Consider the following 20,480-nt stretch of genomic DNA (forward strand, 5'->3'; position numbering starts at 1 on the left):
GCCTGCTCTGGTTGTGAGGAGGCCTGGGCCTCTCTTCTAGATTCAGACCTCACAGTATTTGGCAACTGTGTTTCCTAGTTTATTGTTTGGGCTTGTGCCAGTTTCCTTCTTTCATTGGAGATGCAGGTTTTGGTTGATAATATGTTTTATTTATTTATTTTTTTGTTTTAAATTAGCTCTGAGAGGGAAATGGGGGCAAAGATGCCTTTATTTTGCCGTCTCTACCTGGACAAGAAATTAATTCTATTTCCTTGAGATATTTTTACTCCTTATTGAGTTTTAATTATTGTGTAATTCTTTTTCCCCAAAGTTCATTTTAATTGACTTCAAAGTTAGACATTACTGATAAACATTTCCCAAGTCTTCTGTGTGTGTGTAAAAATGGAGATAACGGTTCGGCAACTAGATTGCAATGTTAGACATAACCTTTTATGTCATGAAAGATGATTCACTTACTTAAAACATTTGAACAATTTTTTCTGTTTGTGGTTTGGAATCCCAGCTCTTAATCAATTTGCATTTTTCCTCCAAATTTGTAGCCATGGATAATTTCCATGAAACCACATGCTTTCTCTTAAAGAACAAAGAGTATATAAATTAGCTGTGTAGTATTAATAGAGCTGGCCAGTTTGAAATGCTGCATCTCAGAAAGTACTTTGTGTGCAGACTAAAATCTGAAAACAGTCTCAGAGCCTAAGAACAGATTACACAAGCCATTGCCTGATCTCTGCGAGAGGCAGTTCCTTAATGAGTATGTTCATTGGACTCACATAGTCTGGGTTTGACTTCACGACCAGGCCCTGCCTTGATCTATGATTCAGGACAAGCTCTAAGCCTGTCTTATTTCAGTTTCTTTCTTTGTAAAAAAGAGGGTCTATTGCCCACCTCACGGACTGTGTACATGTTTAATGAGATAAAATTTGTGAAAGCTTGGAGCACAGCACCTGCACCTAGGACGTGCTCAGTGATTGGTGACTGGTTTTCCTTTTGACCTCCTTTTCCTATATCTGTTTCTATTAAAAAGATATGTTTATCCAGTCTAATTGATGAGGTTATTGGGACTAGAACTTAAACAGTAGAGGTAAAAATCTATTAAAGAGCCAGCAGAATATGGCCTTGCAAATGTCCAGTGGTGTGATCATACATGATAAAATTTCTGAAAAGGAATTTGAAGTTAAAATCCATTTTGTAGCAAATGTATACAAATAGTGAAATAATAAGAATAAATATGTTTGGCTTCATAAAATGATTATATTTTTATGGAGAGGTTGGTTCATTTATGCTCATTCTTTTTGTTTTTCTTTTTCTTTCTTTTTTTTTTTTTTTTTTTTGCGGTACGCGGGCCTCTCACTGTTGTGGCCTCTCCCGTTGCAGAGCACAGGCTCCGGACGCGCAAGGCCCAGCGGCCATGGCTCACAGGCCCAGCCGCTCTGCGCCATGTGGGATCTTCCCGGACTGGGGCACGAACCTGTGTCCCCTGCATTAGCAGGCGGACTCTCAACCACTGCGCCACCAGGGACGACCCTATGCTCATTCTTATGAGCTGGTTTTGCCCATAAGCTCCAGTATCTCTATGCACACATTCGCTGTTTGTACCATTTTTCAAGATTTATAGTTTAATGTTCTGTAGGGTTGAAATTGAAACAATAACAAAACTGTCCCTGTGAAACCCTGGTTATTGGGAGCTATAACCTCCAGAGGTAGAGCAGTGTAGGATGAATTTCTGGTTTCATAAGATGTTTTGAAAGACTAAATGGTGTACATCAGCTGCTCGATGACTGATTCTGTCTTGGCCTCTTAGATCTGTAATTTCAAGTCATCTGGCAGAACCACTTCTGATCCTCATCTGCTCTTCAGTTTCTTAAACACCAATGGTCAGATAACGCCCAGTGTGCTAGGCTCGCAGAGCTGCGTGCAGGGAGCCTCTGGGCTCCGGAGCCTGGGGCTGCTGCGGCCCTATGGCTGTAGCTGAAAGCTCTGCCTCAGGACACCTCCTGTGTCAGCTCATGTTCCAAAGTCAGGATGCAGGGACTACATGGGAGGTTGCCTTGCCTGTGAAAGGAGGAGACGACATGCATGGGGGTTGGTTGGTGGGTGGGGACCCCAGGAAACTTCCGTAATTTTGTTTCCCTTTGGTTCTTTGTTAGTTAGATAAGTTTACATAATGAGCATTAAACTCTCTTTTCTTTCAAGGTAAACTAAGTTATAAGCATTATTGTTCTTCCACTTTTATGTTTTTTCAGTATTTTGGATATTTTCTATTAATAAGCTAATAGCCTTTGAATGGCCTTCTGGAGTAGTAGGAGATCTTGCGGTTGGATTCTTTTTTCTCTTTCCTACCCTCACCTTTTATTTGTCACCTATTGGTAGGTGAAAAATATATCTGTAGTTTATGGTCTTCATAATACATTATGTATTTTGTTTTCTACTTTACTTTATTACATTAACTTGGATCCTTTGTTAATCTTCTCATCTGCCTTTTGAAAAGTTTTCAACCTGCATTCTTGTCTCTATTTCCCCTTGTAATAGTTTTGGTAGCTGGGACACTGTTGCAGATTGTTTTAGATGATCTTGCTCTGGAAACGTTATTCTTTCGCTTCCAAAGAGAACATGAACATGGCCAAGTATTGAATTTGATCGTTCTTGTTCCCTTGCCTTCATGGTCCAGTGGAAGTTGTTTTATTTCAAGGCGTAAAGACATGGAAATTTGTCCTTAGTTGGTGTGCTAAAGAAAGCTTAGGAATAGGGTGAATCTTGAAATTTCTTTTTTTTTTTGCTTCACCCACCAGGAAATCTAGAGCTGAATTTGTGGCTCAACTTAAATAACTTAGGCATATCTGTGTTTTAAAAATTTTCTCATTGACTTTGATCTTTTGAATTTTGTCTGTAATTTCTTTGATCCTGATCTGTAACGTATTTACATGATTCCATTTTTATTCTTATAAGTTGCCTCAAGTCAGTTATAGAATGAGGTGAGATACATAAAGTTGATAGCTGCAAAGTTTATCACACTAGTTTTCTAATAACCTGCCCCTTCTCTTCTCATTTCCCACTGTGTTCAACATATTATTTAAAAAATAAGTGACCTTTAGATTTTCCGTAGTATGTGCTCTGGGCAGTAATTTCTGTGTCTCTATTTTCAGCATGATCTTTCTTCCCAAAGGTTGCAGGGAGAGTGGCTGAGGAAAGGGGTGCGGTGCTGGGCCACGAGGTGGGCTACTGCATCCGCTTTGATGACTGCACCAACCCACTGGCTACAAGAATTAAGGTGAGGTGCGGAGCTGCTTTTCCTATTGTGAATAAGGAAGATTCTTTGCGGGGAGATAAAAACATGCAGCCATCGCTGCTGACTGAGGCACTGATACTGTGGCAGAAGGTGTATGAGAGCATCCTGGCCCTCAGGGAAGTTAGTCTGCTGGGAGGTGCAGAGCACTTTCCGAGTCCTGGCATTTTAGCCCAGAAAGGACCTTGGAAGTAGAGCTAAGCCCTTGGTTCTCCAGATGAAGAGGTTGAGGACCTGGGAGGTTGAATGACCTACCTGACATTACGTGTGCGTTGGTGATGGAACCAGAACTCAAAACTGACCTTTCTCATGTTTGTTTTGTTGTTTTCCCACCAATCCACATAGCTCACTAAATATAGAAACTTACCCATAAAAGACTTAAAAACAGGAACAAATATTGGGTGGGCCGAAAGGTTTGTTCGTTTTTTTCCGTAAGATGGCTCTAGTAGCACTTAGTTGTCTTTAACTTCATTCGAGACAATTTTGATAAATTGTATGTGACAGCTGTCATATCAGCGTGCATTAAAAAGACATCAAAATTGGTGAATTTTTGTGTAGCCATTTTAATATTGAAGATGGAAGAAAAAAAAGCAGCACTTTCGGCGTTTTATGCTTTATTATTTCAAGAAAGGTAAAAACGTAAAAAAAAGATTTGTGCAGTGTATGGAGAAGGTGCTGTGACTGATCGAACGTGTCAAAAGTGGTTTGTGAAGTTTCGTGCTGGAGATTTCTTACTGGACGATGCTCCACGGTCGGGTAGACTGGTTGAAGTTGATAGTGATTAAATTGAAACAGTAATTGAGAACAATCAACGTATTAATATAATTGAGAATCAATTATAATTGAGAATCAATCTCCTCCAACCATGCAGGAGACAGCCGACGTACCCAAAATATCCAAATCAAGCGCTGAAAATCATTTGCACCAGCTTGGTTATGTGAATAGCTTTGATGTTTTGGTTCCACATACGTTAAGCGAAAAAACCTTCTTGACCATATTTCCGCATGTGATTCTCTACCTAAATGTAATGAAAATGTTGCATTTTTAAAACAAATTGTGACAGACAATGAAAAGTGGATATTGTACAACAGTGTGGAACGGAAGAGATCATGGGGCAAGCAAAATGAACCACCACCAACCACAACAAAGGCCCGTCTTCATCCAAAGAAGGTGATGTTGTGTATATGGTGGGACTGGAAGGGAATCCTCTGTTATGAGCTCCTTCTGGAAAACCAAACAATTAATTCCAACAAGTACTGCTCCCAGTTAGACCAACTGAAAGCGGCACCAGATGAAAAGCATCTGGAATTATTCAACAGAAAATGCATAATCTTCCATCAGGATACTGCAAGACTGCATGTTTCTTTGGTGACCAGGCAAAAACGGTTACAGCTTGGCTGGGAAGTTCTGATTCATCCGCCATATTCACCAGACATTGCGCCTTTGGATTTCCATTTATTTCGGTCTTTACAAAGTTCTTTCTTTTTTAATAAATAAATTTATTTATTTATTTTATTTTTGGCTGCGTTGGGTCTTGGTTACTAGGCGCGGGCTTTCTCTAGTGGTGAGTGGGGACTACTCTTTTGCGACGCGCGGGCTTCTCATTGCAGAGCATGGGCTCTAGGCGTGCAGGCTTCAGTAGTTGTGGCTTGTAGGCTTAGTTGCTCCGCGGCATGTGGGATCTCCCCTGACCAGGGCTAGAACCTGTGTTCCCTGTATTGGCAGGTGGACTCTTAACCACTGCACCACCAGGGAAGTCCCTACAAAATTCTCTTAATGGAAAACATTTCAGTTCCCTGAAAGACTGTAAAAGGTACCTGGAATAGTTCTTTGCTCGAAAAGATAAAAAGTTTTGGGAAGATGGAATTATGAAGTTGCCTGAAAAATGGCAGAAGGTAGTGGAACAAAACAGTGAATACATTGTTCAATAAAGTTCTTGGTGAAAATGAAAAATATGTCTTTTATTTTTACTAAAAAACCGAAGGCACTTTTTGGCCCACCCAATAGTATAAATTGATAAAGTGTAGAATTCACACATGTTATTTGCACTGATTAGAACTTTCCCATTTTCAAATGTAATGGATTTTATATGTGTGTTCTTTGACCTCGTTGCTACTAGTAAAATAATTAGCACCAGTAGTAATCAGTGTAAATCAACTCAGCAGTGTCCACTGTGTATACCACTGTGCGAATCAGAGTCTCCCCAGTACTGTAAACAATGAATGAAAATGAATATTGAAATGAATATTGGTTGTTAGAAACTCAGTTACCTCAGCTTGCAGCAGAGGAAAGCTGAAAATAGATGATCTAAATGTAGTGATCTGTAAAAATGTGGGCCTTGTTTTCTAAGTTTCTGTATTTTGTTACCTTTGACATTCATTTTGCTAGGTAAAGGGGTTATTCTTCTATACCATCAAATATATTTACACGAGCTAATTTTTAGATAAGTTTCAGTGGACTGCATAACCAAATGATTCTCTCTAGAGGGTCTTTCATGAAAAGTTTTGTATTCCATTGGGTAGTAATTTCAGGGCACCCAGTTCTTGCCTGGTGGTCTGTCATTGATGGCAAGTTCTCTTTCACTCCTATGTGTGTATGTGACAGCTCGTATCAGGTCCGAGAAAAATATGATGGAAATGCACCCTGCTTTGAAAAACAAAACAAAAAATACTAAGATACAGTGTGTGAGGGAAATGTTTAACTTTGTTAAAGTACTGAACTGTTTTGGGGTGAGAATAACAGCATCTAGTTGTTACTACATTTTTCTGAAGCATTTTATAAACATTCATTAAGCTTAAATGATAATAGCTGCCATTCTTGAGCTCTCTCTGTGTGCTAGGGCCTGTGCTAAGCACTGTACATGTACTATCTCACTCAATTCTCACAGTAACCCTGTGAGGTGGATTCTTTATTCTCTCCATTTTACAAATGAGGAATCAGGCTCAGAGAGGGTAAGTAACATGCCCAGGGTTCACACAGCTAATAAGATGCAGAGCCGAGATTGGAACTCCCAGCAGCCTGACACGATAGCTTGTGTTCCTAACCACAACCCCATCCAGCCTCCCTAAAATAATATCAGATGAAGTTGAGGTTAATAACCTCAAGAGCTGCAAGTCTGTGGTCTTTAGGGATGTTGTAGGAACAGTGATCTCAGACTCACAGCATCCCCCTGGGCAGACACAGGTTTGTCTTCACTGCCTGTTCATCAGCAGCAGTGCCAGTGGTACAGACTCAGAGCATGAAATTCTGCTAAAAGATTTGCAAGCCCCAGCTGAGGATCCCATCTTCGAAATCTTGTTTGTGAACCATTCTATTGCTTGATAACCAAAATGTTGGGGCATTTTCTCACAGTCCTTGGTGGGAATTGTCTTGTACACACACTGGTGATGAGGTTGTATGTGTTTTAGTTGTACTTGAACTTTTTGAATTATTTCTAAACGTTTGTGTTTCTGTGTTTTAGTTTCTGACCGATGGAATGCTGGTCAGGGAAATGATGGTTGATCCATTGTTAACAAAATACAGGTAAATGTGTTTTTCCTGTGATAAGTTTCCTAAAGTTTCAAAAGTACACAAGTAGATTGAGAAGCATTTGTGTTAATAGATGGGATTCGCGACCATGCTCAGCTTTCCCAAAGCTTTTCTCCTTATTTTGGCTGTTACCACCTTTGATGTTCTTTTCAGAATTTACAGGCAAAACTGGGCTCATTAAAATCCCTGTCGTTATTTGAACAGTCTGTTGACTTGTTTTGATCTTGCTGGAGGGTGACTGCAGAGGCACAGCACAGAACCTGGCAGCATTTTGTTGAATGTAATATGCAGAGTCCAAATAATTATTTATACGTTCCCTTTCCTTGTGTGTCTGTCCATTGCTCATGGGGTTAAAGTGGTCCCACTCAGGCTCTGTGGTATTCTGGGAAAGGATATCACATTTGACCCACTGGTACACACGTGGCACAGCTGAGACCATGTGCCTCTTCCTGCTGTTTTCTGCAGTTTAACAGCCTTTGGGTGGGTGGGCTGTGTCCCGATTTTTATGTGCTCTGTGGGGTTACATGTTATATTGGAATTTAAAATCATGTATTAGATCCTGTTGGAATCCAGCGTGGGTGGTAATACTCTTTAGAAGTAGCAAAAAATACACCATTTTCTTCACCAAGATTTGTTGATGTCACTATTTTTATTAGCTTAAGATTTACCTCCTTGTCAAAGAGGAGTTACTTAGCGTTACTTTTGCTACAAGGTGATCGCATGGGGGCTAAATACCCAGCAGTCCCTTTGATGATCTGAATACCCAGCAGTCCCTTTGATGGTCTGGATGGGCTTGTGCAGTGGTTGGTTTGATGCTTACTGAGATTGTCCCTCTGATTCTAGTGCCATCATGCTGGATGAAGCCCACGAGAGGACCTTGTACACCGACATTGCCATTGGCCTGCTGAAAAAGGTATAGCTTTGCTTTTGTTTTTGTTTTGTTTGCTGTTTGATTAGGAAAGTCATTGTAGCAATTTAGAAAATCCAACAAAATACGGAGGAAAAAAATGAAAATCATCTGTCATCCTGTTCATTCAGAGACAGTCACCGGTAGAATGTTGGTATGTTTCCTTCTCTTCTTTTTTCTTTGTGCATCTTTTTGTGTGTGTACATGCGTCTGTTTTGGCAAAGTGGGGATTGGATTGTATGTTCTAAGTTGTCTCTTGCATATTTTTCTTAACGTTACATCAAGATCATTTTCCTGTGTGATTAAATATTCTGTGAAGACATTATTTTTAGTGGCTACATAATCACGTCTCTATCATAAAGTATTTGACTCATCCGTTACTGTTAGGCATTTATATGGGTCCCAGGTTTGAAGTTATTTTAAATAATGTTGCAAGGAGCACCCTTGTAGTTAAATATGTTGCATTTCTGTTTCTTTTCATTCTTTCACTATTTATTATAAAAGATTTCAGGCATACCCCAGGGTAGAGAGAAGGATTTAATGACCCCCATGTGCCCATCATCTAGCTTCAACAGTTATAGCCCACAGCCAATTTTGTTTCAACCTTACCTGCATCCTCTCCTCCCTTCCTGTATTTTCTGGTTGTTTTCTTTGGACAAATTCCCAATCACAGGAGTCTAGAAAGAGGTGATAGAGCATGGACTCTGGCTTCAAATCTGACTCTGCTGAGTTTACTCATCTCTAAAATGGGACAGATACAAGTTTCTCTCTCTGCTGGTTTACTTTCCTATCTGATAGCCACTAGCCACCTTAGGTTTTAATTAGTTGAAATAGAATAAAATAAAAAATTCAATTCTTTAGTCACACTGGCTATCTTCCAAGGGCTCTGTAGCCACATGCAGCTAGTGGCTACTGCATTGGGCAGAACCTCTCTGTCTTTGAAGAGTGTCCTCTTAGAGCTGCCCTATGACATAATTTGTTGTCAGGCTAAACTTAGAAAATGTAAAATTATTAGGATGGTGCCTGACACAGGGCCATAAGTAGACTATGAGGTAACTTTCCCATTGGGAGGATGTCCACAGCTGGGTGAGGGGAAGGTGGGCTGGATTTCAGAGGCCCCTAGCCTCTTTGTGCAGTGTATATACTATACAACTGTACTCAGAGACCCTGGAATAGCACATAATTTAGTATATGCTAGTTGCTGTTGTTATTTTCATTATTAATTTATTCCTTGGCCAAAGATTTAGACTTTTTGATACTTATGAGGAATTATCCCACCAGGTTATTGCCTTCTGAGGAATGGTATAACAAGGGGGCCTATTTCACTGAATCTTTGCTAACACTGAAAGTAAATCTTTGCCAATGTGATGGATGAAAAAATAATCTCGTTGTTACACGTTTTTGCTATAATTTATTTGATCATTTCTCCTATGCCTCTTGATCATCTGTTTCTTTGAATAACTGTTAGTATCTTTTGTCCTTATTTCTACCTTGGTGTTATCATTTCTGTTTGTTTACTTTTGATGTATTTTTTCATACTTTAACTGTATATACATAGATTCTGACTATCCAGGTGTCAGGAAAAAATGGTTTTACTTCTGGTAAATTCATATTTAGGTTTTAAAGTTCCTTTGTACTCTCTATCCATTTTTTTTTTTAGCTTTTTATCTTGGAAAATTTTGTCACTTACGCAGTTAGAAAGAATAGTCTAATGAGCCACCTTTTCACCTATGACTTAACAGTTATCAATTTGTGGTTGGTCTTGTTTCATCTTTAAGCTTCCCCCCCCCCGCCCCGCAAAAAAGTACACACACTGGATTATTTTGTAATAAATTTCAGATATCAGATTATCTCATCTGTAAGTATCACACTATTACCATTGTCTTTTTTTATGTCTTCTTTTTTAGATTCAGAAAAAGCGAGGGGATCTTCGATTGATTGTGGCTTCAGCCACCTTGGATGCAGAGGTATGAGCATTTCCCCCTCTGGCCCTCTGTCCCTGGTTAGCACTGGGATTGTTGGACATGTCCTTGGGAAGCTACCTGCAGCAAGAGCTTACCTTTGGCAGGATGGCCTACCTTCCTTATGGGGCCATCCAATGTCCTAGATTCCATGTGATCAGAGGAAACTCCTTTTCAGCTTGTGGGTGGAAACTAGCCTGTAGTTAATTGAGTTCACAATTACCTATTTGTCTTGTTTCTCTACATACTATGTTTTCCCCTACACAGGCAATTTCTTTTTATTACTCTAGTTAGAGGCTATATTTCTCTCTTTTTTTTTTTTTTGGCGGTACGCGGGCCTCTCACTGTTGTGGCCTCTCCCATTGCGGAGCACAGGCTCCGGACGCGCAGGCTCAGCGGCCGTGGCTCACAGACCTAGCCGCTCCGCGGCATGTGGGATCTTCCCGGATCGGGGCACGAACCCATGTTCCCTGCATCGGCAGGTGGACTCTCAACCACTGCGCCACCAGGGAAGCCCTATATTTCTTGAATTTATGACTTTAGCATTTATATTGGGGGTACAGCTGTACATATAATAATTTCCGTGCTATAACTTTTTTATGGCTAAGTTTACATTATTTTTCTTTTTTTAAAAAAATTTTAATTGAAGTATAATTGATTTACAATGTTGTGTTAATTTCTCTTTTTTAAGGATTTTTAAAAAATAAATTATTTATGTATTTGTTTTTGGCTGCATTGGGTCCTCGCCGCTGCACGTCTAGCCATGGTGAGCAGGGGCCACTCCTCGCTGTGGCGTGTGGGCCCCTCACCGCGGTGGCCTCTCCCGTTGCAGAGCAAAGGCTCCAGGCGCGCAGGTTTCAGTAGTTGTGGCAGGCGGGCTCGATAGTTGTGGCTCATGGGCTTCAGAGCACAGGCTCAGCAATTGTAGTCCACGGGCCTAGTTGCTCCACGGCACGTGGGATCCTCCTGGACCAGGGCTCGAACCTGTGTCCCCAGCATTGGCCAGCAGATTCCCAACCACTGCGCCACCAGGGAAGCCCCTGTTGTGTTAATTTCTGCTGTACAGCAAAGTGATTCAGTTATACATAAAAAATATATATATTCTTTTTAATATTATTTCCCATTATGGCTTATCATGGGATATTGAATATAGTTCTCTGTGCTATGCAGTAGGTCCTTGTTGTTTATCCATTCTTTTTTTTTTTAATAAATGTATTTATTTATTTATTTATTTTTGGCTGCATTGGGTCTTCATTGCTGCGTGCAGGCTTTCTCTAGTTGCGGCAAGCAGGGGCTACTCTTCCTTGCAATGCGTGGGCTTCTCATTGCGGTGGCTTCTCTTGTTGTGGAGCACGGGCTCTAGGCGCGTGGGCTTCAGTAGTTGTGGCACATGGGCTCAGTAGTTGTGGCTTGCAGGCTCTAGAGCACAGGCTCAGTAGTTGTGGTGCACAGGCTTAGTTGCTCTGCAACATGTGGGATCTTCCTGGACCAGGGCTCGAACCCATGTGTCCTGCATTGGCAGGCGGTGTTTATCCATTCTATATATAAAAATGTAGGGCTTCCCTGGTGGCGCAGTGGTTGAGAGTCCGCCTGCCGATGCAGGGGACACGGGTTCGTGCCCCGGTCCGGGGGGATCCCACGTGCCGCGGAGCGGCTGGGCTCGTGAGCCATGGCCGCTGAGCCTGCGCGTCCGGAGCCTGTGCTCCGCAGTGGGAGAGGCCACGACAGTGAGAGGCCCGCGTACCGCAAAAAAAAAAAAAAAAAAAACACACACAAAAAAAATGTATATCTGCTAACCCCACCCTCCCACTCCATCCTCCTCAAACCACCCCCCCCTTATTTTTCTCTTAATGACTAATATTTTAGTCCAGACAGCAGTTCAGTTCAACACATAATTTTGACCACTTGCTACACACACACACACACACACACACACACACACACACACACACACACACACACACACACACACACACACACACACAAGCACAGTTCTGGCTACAGGTGATTCATACACTCCCTGACTTCTCCGGGAAGCAGACACATAAATAGATATTTGCAGTTCAGTTTGTTCAAGGTGCTGAGACAGCCAAGGAGGGGGTGCTCACTCTCTAGTCATCTGGGGGATGTCCCGAAGCTTTCGCGGAGGAGGGACATCCCACCTGGGTTGGAAAGATGCACAGAAGTTCACCAGGTGGGCAGGGGTGGGGAAGTGGGGAAGTGCATCCTAAACATGCACAGAAACCACAGGGGCGTGAAAGCATGTGTTCAAGCGGCTGTGAGTCAAGTATAGGTGGGAGCCATACCTCGCCCGTGGTCCCCTGCGGGGGGTGAGGTGCCCCCCGTCGCCTCTCTGTCTCCTTCCAGCTTCTTCAGTGCTCCTTATACTCCTGCCTCCCCTTGCTGTTCCAGAAAAACCTAAGCATGCTTCTGTTCTTGGTGGGGGGGAGCCCTCTTTCTAGACCACTCTGACCCCAGACGTTCTCATGGCTTTGCACTCATTTCATTCCAGTCTTGATCAGATATTAGCTCCCAGAGAGCCTTTCTTGACCACTGTCTAAAACGGTGTCCCTGTCGCTCTCCATTCTCTTACTCTCCTCATTTTTTCTGTTTAGCGCTTCTCACTAGCTAACATATGCATATCTGGGTGTTTGTTTATTGTATGTCTCCCATCACTAAAATGTAAGCACCATGAAGACTGGGACTCTGACTGTCTTACTCTGTGTTATCCCTTTCATCTAAAACAGTGTCTGGCACAACAGAGCAGGGACTTGGGGTTGAATGAATCTTAGTTGAATGGAAAGCGATGGGAGATTCAAATGGAGAGGCTGGTAGGGGTCAGATGATGGGAGGCCTTACAGGCCACGTGAAGGAGGGAGGACTCACCCTGCTGGTCAGGAGCCCCAGCAGAGTGTGAGGCATAGCAGTGACTTGATCGCATTTGGGTTCTAGAAAGATCACTCTGGGTGCTGTGTAGAAGAGATAAGAACAGATGTGGAGATCCCAGTCAGGAGGGCAGTTCTGTAATGCAGCTGAGATGAAAAGGGCCTGGCTCTTGGTATCCCTGTGGCTTCTGGGATGCAGAACAACTTGGAGAAGAAACTCAGCATGGCTGACAGAGATGCCTGCATGTGCCCTGGCTGGTTTCTCGGACCTTCTCACGGGCTATAGGAGTCTGTTGTCTTAGGTCTGCCCACCATAACTCTTGGGTTAAAGCTCTCTGTTGCCCTCTTTAATAATTCTTACGCCCTTTACCCATGATACTGGCTGGAATGCTATTTTGAAGGCTGCACCTGACCTCATCTCCTGTTGTTTCCTCCATGACCAAGTTGCCCAGAACATCTTCTCTATTTTACGTTCGTCACCACCCCCCTTTAAAAATTATTCCCAATAGTTTTTTTTTTTTTTTTTTTTTTTTTTGCGGTACGCGGGCCTCTCACTGTTGTGGCCTCTCCCGTTGCAGAGCACAGGCTCCGGATGCGCAGGCCCAGCGGCCATGGCTCACGGGCCCAGCCGCTCCACGGCATGTGGGATCTTCCCGGACCGGGGCACGAACCCGTGTCCCCTGCATCGGCAGGCAGACTCTCAACCACTGCGCCACCAGGGAAGCCCCCAATAGTTTTTACTGTGCTCGAAATCTATAACATCCAAGCCTTTTCTTAGAATTATTGTTAATACTTATTTCTTGCTTACTTGTTTTTCGCCTTTCATTGTCTTTGGTGTGGCATGGAGATTTAAAAACATAGCTTCTTTCTTTTCTGCCTACTGTAGTTGATAGAGACGGACTTCCTGGAAGTGATTTTTTTAGGTGGGAAAGTGGAGTGTAGGAGTTGTGTCACACCTTGAGTGCGCTAGCATGCAGGGGTTGTTGGGATGTCAGCAGCATTCACGGGGTCCTTGGGTGGGCTTAGGCCGTCCTTTTCTTCATCCCTTCCTGGCTCGGCCAGTGAAGGGGAGTGAGGTCTGTGTGTGAGTGAGGGGGGACCCAGGTGGGTGTGAGTACACGTGGGGTGTGGAATGTGTTCCCAGGTGAGAGAGCGAGGAAGAGGAAAGAATGGGCTGAAGTGGATGAGAGAGGAAGAGTGTGTGGGCGTGGGAGTGGGGTAGGGCGTGGCTCAGGTAACATTTTGCCCTAGAGGCCCAGGGGGACCAGAACTCATCCCCGGTCCCCCAGCTGCTGGATCTGTGGGTGACAGACTCATTCCAAACTCCACTGCCTGGAGGGATAGATACCACCCGCTCTGGTTTCGCTCAGGGTCTGGGGTGGCCCAGCCTGCAGGTGAGGACACCAGTGATGGTGGCTGGGAGGCAGAGGAGGCAAGCGGAGTTTGACGGGAGCTGATCAAATAGTCGCCTTGATTGGTTTAGCTGTTTGTAAGCTTAAATAAGTCAACAATTACAGAATATAACCGGGTATAATTACGGAGTATTGATTGACCATTGTATCACATGGTGTTGTTTTTCTTTTATTGGCTTCCATTCACACGGCAGAAAATATGATCACTGACAGCTCCCACAGTTTTTTGTCACAGGTCCAGCTTGAAGAGAGAATAACTTCTCTTTCCAGATTCCTGAAGAAGGAATTTGGGGTCTGCTGGGGTCAGGAATCCACTTGGGACCATTCTGCATGGGCCAGGGGTGGGCAGGTCATGTTGGCATGGCTGTTGGGGTCCAGTCCTGTGGGTCAGATCAGAGCCGCTGCCAGGAGGAAGCTGGTGAGCTGGGAAGGCAGTGCACCAGACGTCCACACCGTTTATGTTCCATTTCATAGACGAGCCTCTTCCTCTATGTCATTTTATGTTTCTCACCATGTGTGTGTGTCAGTGTGATCCATGTCTTTGAAACTTGACTTAAACTCTTGTTTTCTAGGTGGTTGAACCCACTTCACTCCTCCGGGTCCTTCATTCTGCCTCAAGATGCGTACACTGTTGATACTATATTTATTTGCTTTCTAATCCATATTTTATATTTCCAAATAGAGATAAAAGATAAAGATCTTAAGGATAAAAGATCTTAATGCTGAGTTTGATTTCTTGAAAGAGCAGCTCCCTGTCTTTACCCCTCAGCACCACAGACTCCTTAACAGAAGGTGTGGCCATCTGCACTCTCACACCAGTGTTAAGCCTTCAGCCTCTTCCCTGTTCTGCTTGCCTTTTTGGCCCAAAAAGCCTGTCTGCCAAGCCTTTTTTAAAATCTTCCTCCTCCGCCTGCAGCCTCTGGGGCTCCACCTTCTCCCCTCGCTCCGCCTCCTAGATGGCTTTCCCAGGCTCCTTTGCTGGCTGCTCTTCCTTCGCCAGGCTGTTCACCTTCACGGCCCCTGGTTCAGTGGATGCTCCCACTTCTGGCCTCTTAACTGGGCTCCTTCGCTCCAGCCTGGGCTGCCAGCAGCAGGCTAGCCACAGACCATGAAGCTCATGGACCCACGACTCCTACAAACTTGTGGCTCTCAGCAGCTCTCCGGCAGTCCCTTTCTCGCTGTCGTAGTCATTTTGGCTCAGGACATTCATTGCTTTAGGAAGTTGCTTCTTCTGTGTTTTTTTTTTTGTGTGTGTGTGTGTTGTTTTTTTTTTTTAGCTTTAGGAAGTTTTTACCCCTCATTGAGTAAGAAGTAATTCCATCGTCCCCGGCATGCACGTGTGCCCTCACACTCACAATGGCCGGGTCCCATCTGTCACACTTCTGGAATGCATTGCTTTCACACTGCCCCCGTTCATGCTTTCATTCTTTGTCCTCTGAGCTGTTGTAATAGCTTCCTTAACTAGTCGGCTGGGCTCTAACCTCTGATCACCCCTGTCCTTCTCCAGAATGGCCTCCAGAGCCCGGGATGCACAACAGGTCTGATCACCTCACACCCATCTTCGCTGCCCTTGTCTTGCCCATCTAATAAAGTACCTGTGCAGTATGACATTTGGACCACTGCAGAATGATTACTACGATCACTTACTGAGTACTGTTCGAGGCCAGACCTGTGCCAAGTGCAGTCAGACACACTTTATAGGAGCAACAGCCTTGCAGGGTGTAGAGAGCAGTTCATCCATTTTGTCAATGAGACAACCAACTCAGACATGAGATGGGCCTGCCCTAGACCTTGAACTGTCTCCTCCATCAGGGGCGCCTTTACATCTTAGTCTACACTCTGCTGTCATCCTAGGAAGGGGGTACCTCTTCTCCTTCCTAGCTAGTAATAATCATCCTCAGGCTTAGCCAGGGGATACTGCTGCCTCCAGGGGATACTGCTGCCTCCAGGAAGCCCTCCCTACAGCCAGTCATTATTGGTCTTTCTTTCTCCCCAAATTGTAACTCGCAGCTCTTTTCTGGTCATCCAGTCATTGGGCCTCGGTTTATGTTATGATTGGTCCTTTGCACGCCTTCCTCCCTGGCTTATTCACTCTTCGGGGGAGTGGGATGGAGTCTCTTCTCCCTTGTTTGTGCATCACTTGTAGTGTGCCCATGCTCTGCACACCACAGGACACAGGAAGGCTGAAGTCGCCTGCAGAGAATTTACCCGAAAGAAGCGTGGAGAGTGGTGCCGTGTGGTTCTTTATAGCACAGCGCAGTTCTTTTGTTGGCCTGAGGCTTGTTTTTTTATGCCTGTGCAAACACGACTTTGAGGTTAACAGGTAGCATCCAGCTATTTTGTAGTTCAATCCAGTGGACTCTTCTAGAAGTGCTCCTCCAAGCCCTTTCACATTGCACTCGATGCAGGTCCTCAGGGCACCCCTGGGCTCCCAGTTTCCAGGAGCAGGCGTGGGTGTATTTAGGGAAGATACCTGGGAACTAAAGAAGACAGGCCTTGTGATCACATGGCCAGGCCTCCTAGGAGAAGAGAAAGTGATGCTTGGCCAGGCCTCAGGGGATCGGGAAGGTCACTGAGAGTCAGATAATGGTGTGCTCCACCTTACAGGATGTCTGTGCCCCTGCAGCTAGATAGCAGCCCCCCTCCAGCACTCTGTGTCCTGCCGGCTTGGTCACTCGGTTCTTCTCGGTCTCAACTTCTCTGTGTGTCTTGGGTCACATGCCCCAAGAGGGCATCTTTGGTGGAGTCTCCCTCCTCCATCGTTGGCCAGTGCTCTCACGTCAGGCCTCCCTATAGACTGCAGGTCTGGTGGTCAAGTGCCATTGAAGAGGACGTGGCCACCTATTCAGGAGGAATTGCCAAGAGCCACTCTTCTCAACAGGGTCCTGTGGGAGCATCGGGGAAGTGAATGCTTGCCAACCTGCCCCATACAAAGTGTTGTGCTTCTTCCTGTGGGGCATATAATGATGGAGAGGACTCTGTCCCCGTACATACAGAGTACATGCAGATCTGTAACTGTGCTACCAGGGACACATCTACTGTTCATAGACGTATACGCTTCCTTTATACACTGATAACTTGTGTGATCAGAGCTGTGCTTTCCAGATCAGAGCTACACATCAACCTGATTTAATCCTTATTTAACTTGAGTTACACCTTCTGACCTAATTTTCTGTTAAATAAAATATGGGGGTTGGGGGGGGTGGGTGTGGGTGGGTTAAGATCAATAGCACAGCTGCATGTTGACTCAGATGCACTGCTGAATGCAGTTTGGAAACCTAACTTCTATCATTTCTATCAAGTCTTCGGTAAAGAGTCTGTTCATTGAAATGTGATTCTCCAAAATTGCAATAATAAAAATATGATTTTTAATAATTATTTTGTAACCCCTAGTCTATATTATATATATCCAATCCCTACTCCCCACCCCCTGCTCTGCCAGTTTTATATTGTTTTCTTTCTTTCCATGAGTTACTATGAACCATTTTTTTTTTGAGAGGAGTGAAGAATTGATTTTTTTTTTTTCTTTTAGAAATTTTGGGATTTCTTTAATCAAAATGACACCAGTGACCCAACCAGGGATACGTGCGTGATCCTTACGGTGGAAGGGCGAACATTTCCAGTGGATATCTTTTATCTACAAAGGTTTGATGATCCTTGCATTTTTAATGAGGGCGATTAGAAAAGTAGGCCTGTTCTGTGGGAGGAGAAGCAATTGCATCTGCTTGAGGCTCTGAGGGCGAGGTGCCAGACTGCTGAGGAGGGGCGGGCGTGTTTTGCACCTCCCATCATTGATAGGGTGTTCTGGAACCCTGCTCAGTATCACTGCTGGATTTAGTTTAAACTCTCCATACTGATGTGCAGGTTTCTCTGACTCTGTGGTCCCTGGGCTCAGCTGGAAAGAGCAAAATGGTAACAGTGTCTCAGGGAGGAGGGTTCTATAGTTGTCAGAACTGGGCTTTACAAGACTGTCTGTCAGCTTGGGCAGTATTAGTGATTTGAATCATTTGGTTCTCAGCTTTTTACATCTTAGCAAGAAGGCCTGGTTGCCATTTTCGGGAGGAGCCTCCTTGGACAGGAAGGAGTCATCCTAATTCCTACCCCTAGTCACTGGACAGACAAAGACCAGGAGCCTGGGCCAGTGGCAGATGAATCCAGAGAGTTGTGGGCTTGACTTCTGAGTGATTCTAGAGGGACAGGACACCCATTAGCTCCTTTCAGACATGCTGCCAGTGGTCAGGAGGGAAAATAGAGTGTGGGATTCAGCACTGGGACCATAGATCCAGTTTCCCTGGCCAGGCATCCTTGCATGCTAAAGATAAGACATCTATTTGCATGGGTTTATTGCTTTTATGTCTCTGCAAATAAAGCCAAAAATCATAGTTTACATGTAATTACGGATTGTTTTTGAATGTCGCATTTAAAAAAAGAAAAAAAAAGAATGAATGTTTATTTTATCAATAATTATTCATATATTGATTACCTGCTGGGCAGGCCCAAACTAACTTTCACGAGGCTTCGCTGCCAGATTACTAGGGTAATTGATCTATAATTAATGAGCATATTCTAGTGATGAATTTATCTCACACATCTTTTCAGTCCTGTTCCAGATTATATCAAATCAACCGTAGAAACTGTGATGAAAATTCACCAGACAGAGGGAGATGGAGACATATTAGCATTTCTCACTGGCCAGGTAATTCCATCGGACCTTTTCTCTGTGGTGAACAGACACGTTAAGGCAGCACCAGAATTTATACGGAGGCCTGTTACTTTACGTAGCCCCTGATTTCATGTTTTATTGTATTTTGTGGTTACTTGATTGCATAAATAATTGTATAGTTTGATGTCATTTATCTATTAACTCAATTGCCAGAGAGTCATTACTTCCTGCCTCTTCTGTCTGCAGAGGGTTAAATGTATTTTAAATTTATTAGCTAATTCCAGAGTAAATTAGAGCGTTCAATGGGCCGTTTTGATACCAGAATTGAATACTATATGCGGTACATTTTGTGCATCCTTGTTGTTGCTGCAGCCCCTTTTCCCAGTGATACCTTTGCAGCTCATCCTGGAGGGGTCAAGTAGGCACATCACTGGAAAAACAACTGAACAAGCCCAAATGCTCACTCAAGGTTGTAGCTCTGTTCAGAACTACCTTCTAGTTGTAATCATTTCCACTGTCAAACGTTTTCCATGGCTCAGTAATCTTTTCTAGGGAAAGCTTATAGTGATTTTGTATGCCACAGCCTGTCCATACGTATGCCACGCTGTTTGCCACAGAGCATAAAAAAAAAACTCAGTAAAAGTCATAGTTTTGGTATATCAGGAATTCTTCTATTGACTGCAGATAGTGTAGGTCTCAGTGATTAACCTGACAGTTGCAAATTTTCACCCCCATCGGCACCATTGTTCGGTAGCATTTGATTAAATACCACCCCAGCGTGGAACTTGATGGCTCTGACAGTCATGAATCTGACCACATTTAAAATCCTCATCCCAATTTTCATTTTCTTGCAGTATGATAAAATGACATGCTTCAAATTGATCTCATTTTCTTTGGTTCCTGGTTCGACGATTTTAGGAAGAGGTAGAAACTGTTGTGTCTATGCTGATTGAGCAGGCTCGAGCACTGGGTCGGACTGGGATGAAGAGACACCTCCGGGTTCTCCCCATGTATGCGGGACTGCCTTCCTTTGAGCAAATGAAAGTGTTTGAAAGGGTGTCACGCACTGTCAGAAAGGTGAGACTAACCTGAGGACCAAGGAGTATAATCACGTTGGTGCTCCTTTGCTATCCACTAGAAAGATTTATTTTATTTTATTAAAAAAAATTTTTTTTATTGAAGTAGAGTTGATTTACAATGTTGTGCCAGTCTCTGCTGTAACAGCGAAGTGACTCAGCCACACACATACTTACATTCTTTTTTACATTCTTTTCCATTATGGTTTATCCCAGGAGACTGGATATAGTTCCCTGTGCTATGCATTAGGACCTTGTTGTTTATCCCTTCTAAATGTAATAGTTTGTATCTACCAACCCCAAACTCCCAGTCCATCCCTCTCCCTCCCCCCACCCCCTTGGCAACCACAAGTCTGTTCTCTCTGTCTGTGAGTCTGTTTCTGTTTTGTAGGTAGGTTCATTTGTGCCATATTTTAGATTCCACATATAAGTGATATCATACGGTATTTGTCTTTCTGACTGACTTCACTTAGTATGATAATCTCAAGTTGCATCCATGTTGCTGCAGATGGCATTATTTCACTCTTTTTTATGGCTGGATAGTATTCCATTGTATATATGTACCACATCTTCTTTATTCATACATCTGTCGATGGACATTTAGGTTGTTTCCATGTTTTGGCTGTTGTGAACAGTGCTGCTGTGAACATAGGGGTGCATGTGTCTTTTTGAATTACGCTTTTGTCCGGGTATATGGAAAGATTTATTTTAAATTGAAGTAAAATTTGCTAAATAGGAAGGTCTCTTTAAGAACTTAAAGTCCAT

The 20,480-nt window shown here is 43.6% G+C and overlaps 1 protein-coding gene across 2 annotated transcripts in view; it reads left to right on the forward strand.

Annotated features, from left to right (window-relative positions):
- DHX35 (DEAH-box helicase 35) overlaps positions 1–20,480 on the forward strand; it is a 77,511-nt gene that overhangs the window by 18,434 nt on the left and 38,597 nt on the right. For both annotated transcript variants that reach the window (XM_067708132.1, XM_067708131.1), the window contains exons 5-11: positions 3,164–3,268; positions 6,744–6,805; positions 7,655–7,724; positions 9,626–9,685; positions 17,509–17,621; positions 18,576–18,672; positions 19,558–19,716. In XM_067708132.1, coding sequence (XP_067564233.1) covers positions 3,164–3,268; positions 6,744–6,805; positions 7,655–7,724; positions 9,626–9,685; positions 17,509–17,621; positions 18,576–18,672; positions 19,558–19,716 — 666 coding nt within the window. The remainder of the gene's footprint in view (positions 1–3,163; positions 3,269–6,743; positions 6,806–7,654; positions 7,725–9,625; positions 9,686–17,508; positions 17,622–18,575; positions 18,673–19,557; positions 19,717–20,480) is intronic.

Source organism: Pseudorca crassidens, chromosome 15 (genome assembly GCF_039906515.1).
Source record: "Pseudorca crassidens isolate mPseCra1 chromosome 15, mPseCra1.hap1, whole genome shotgun sequence".
Taxonomy (NCBI): Eukaryota; Metazoa; Chordata; class Mammalia; order Artiodactyla; family Delphinidae; genus Pseudorca; species Pseudorca crassidens.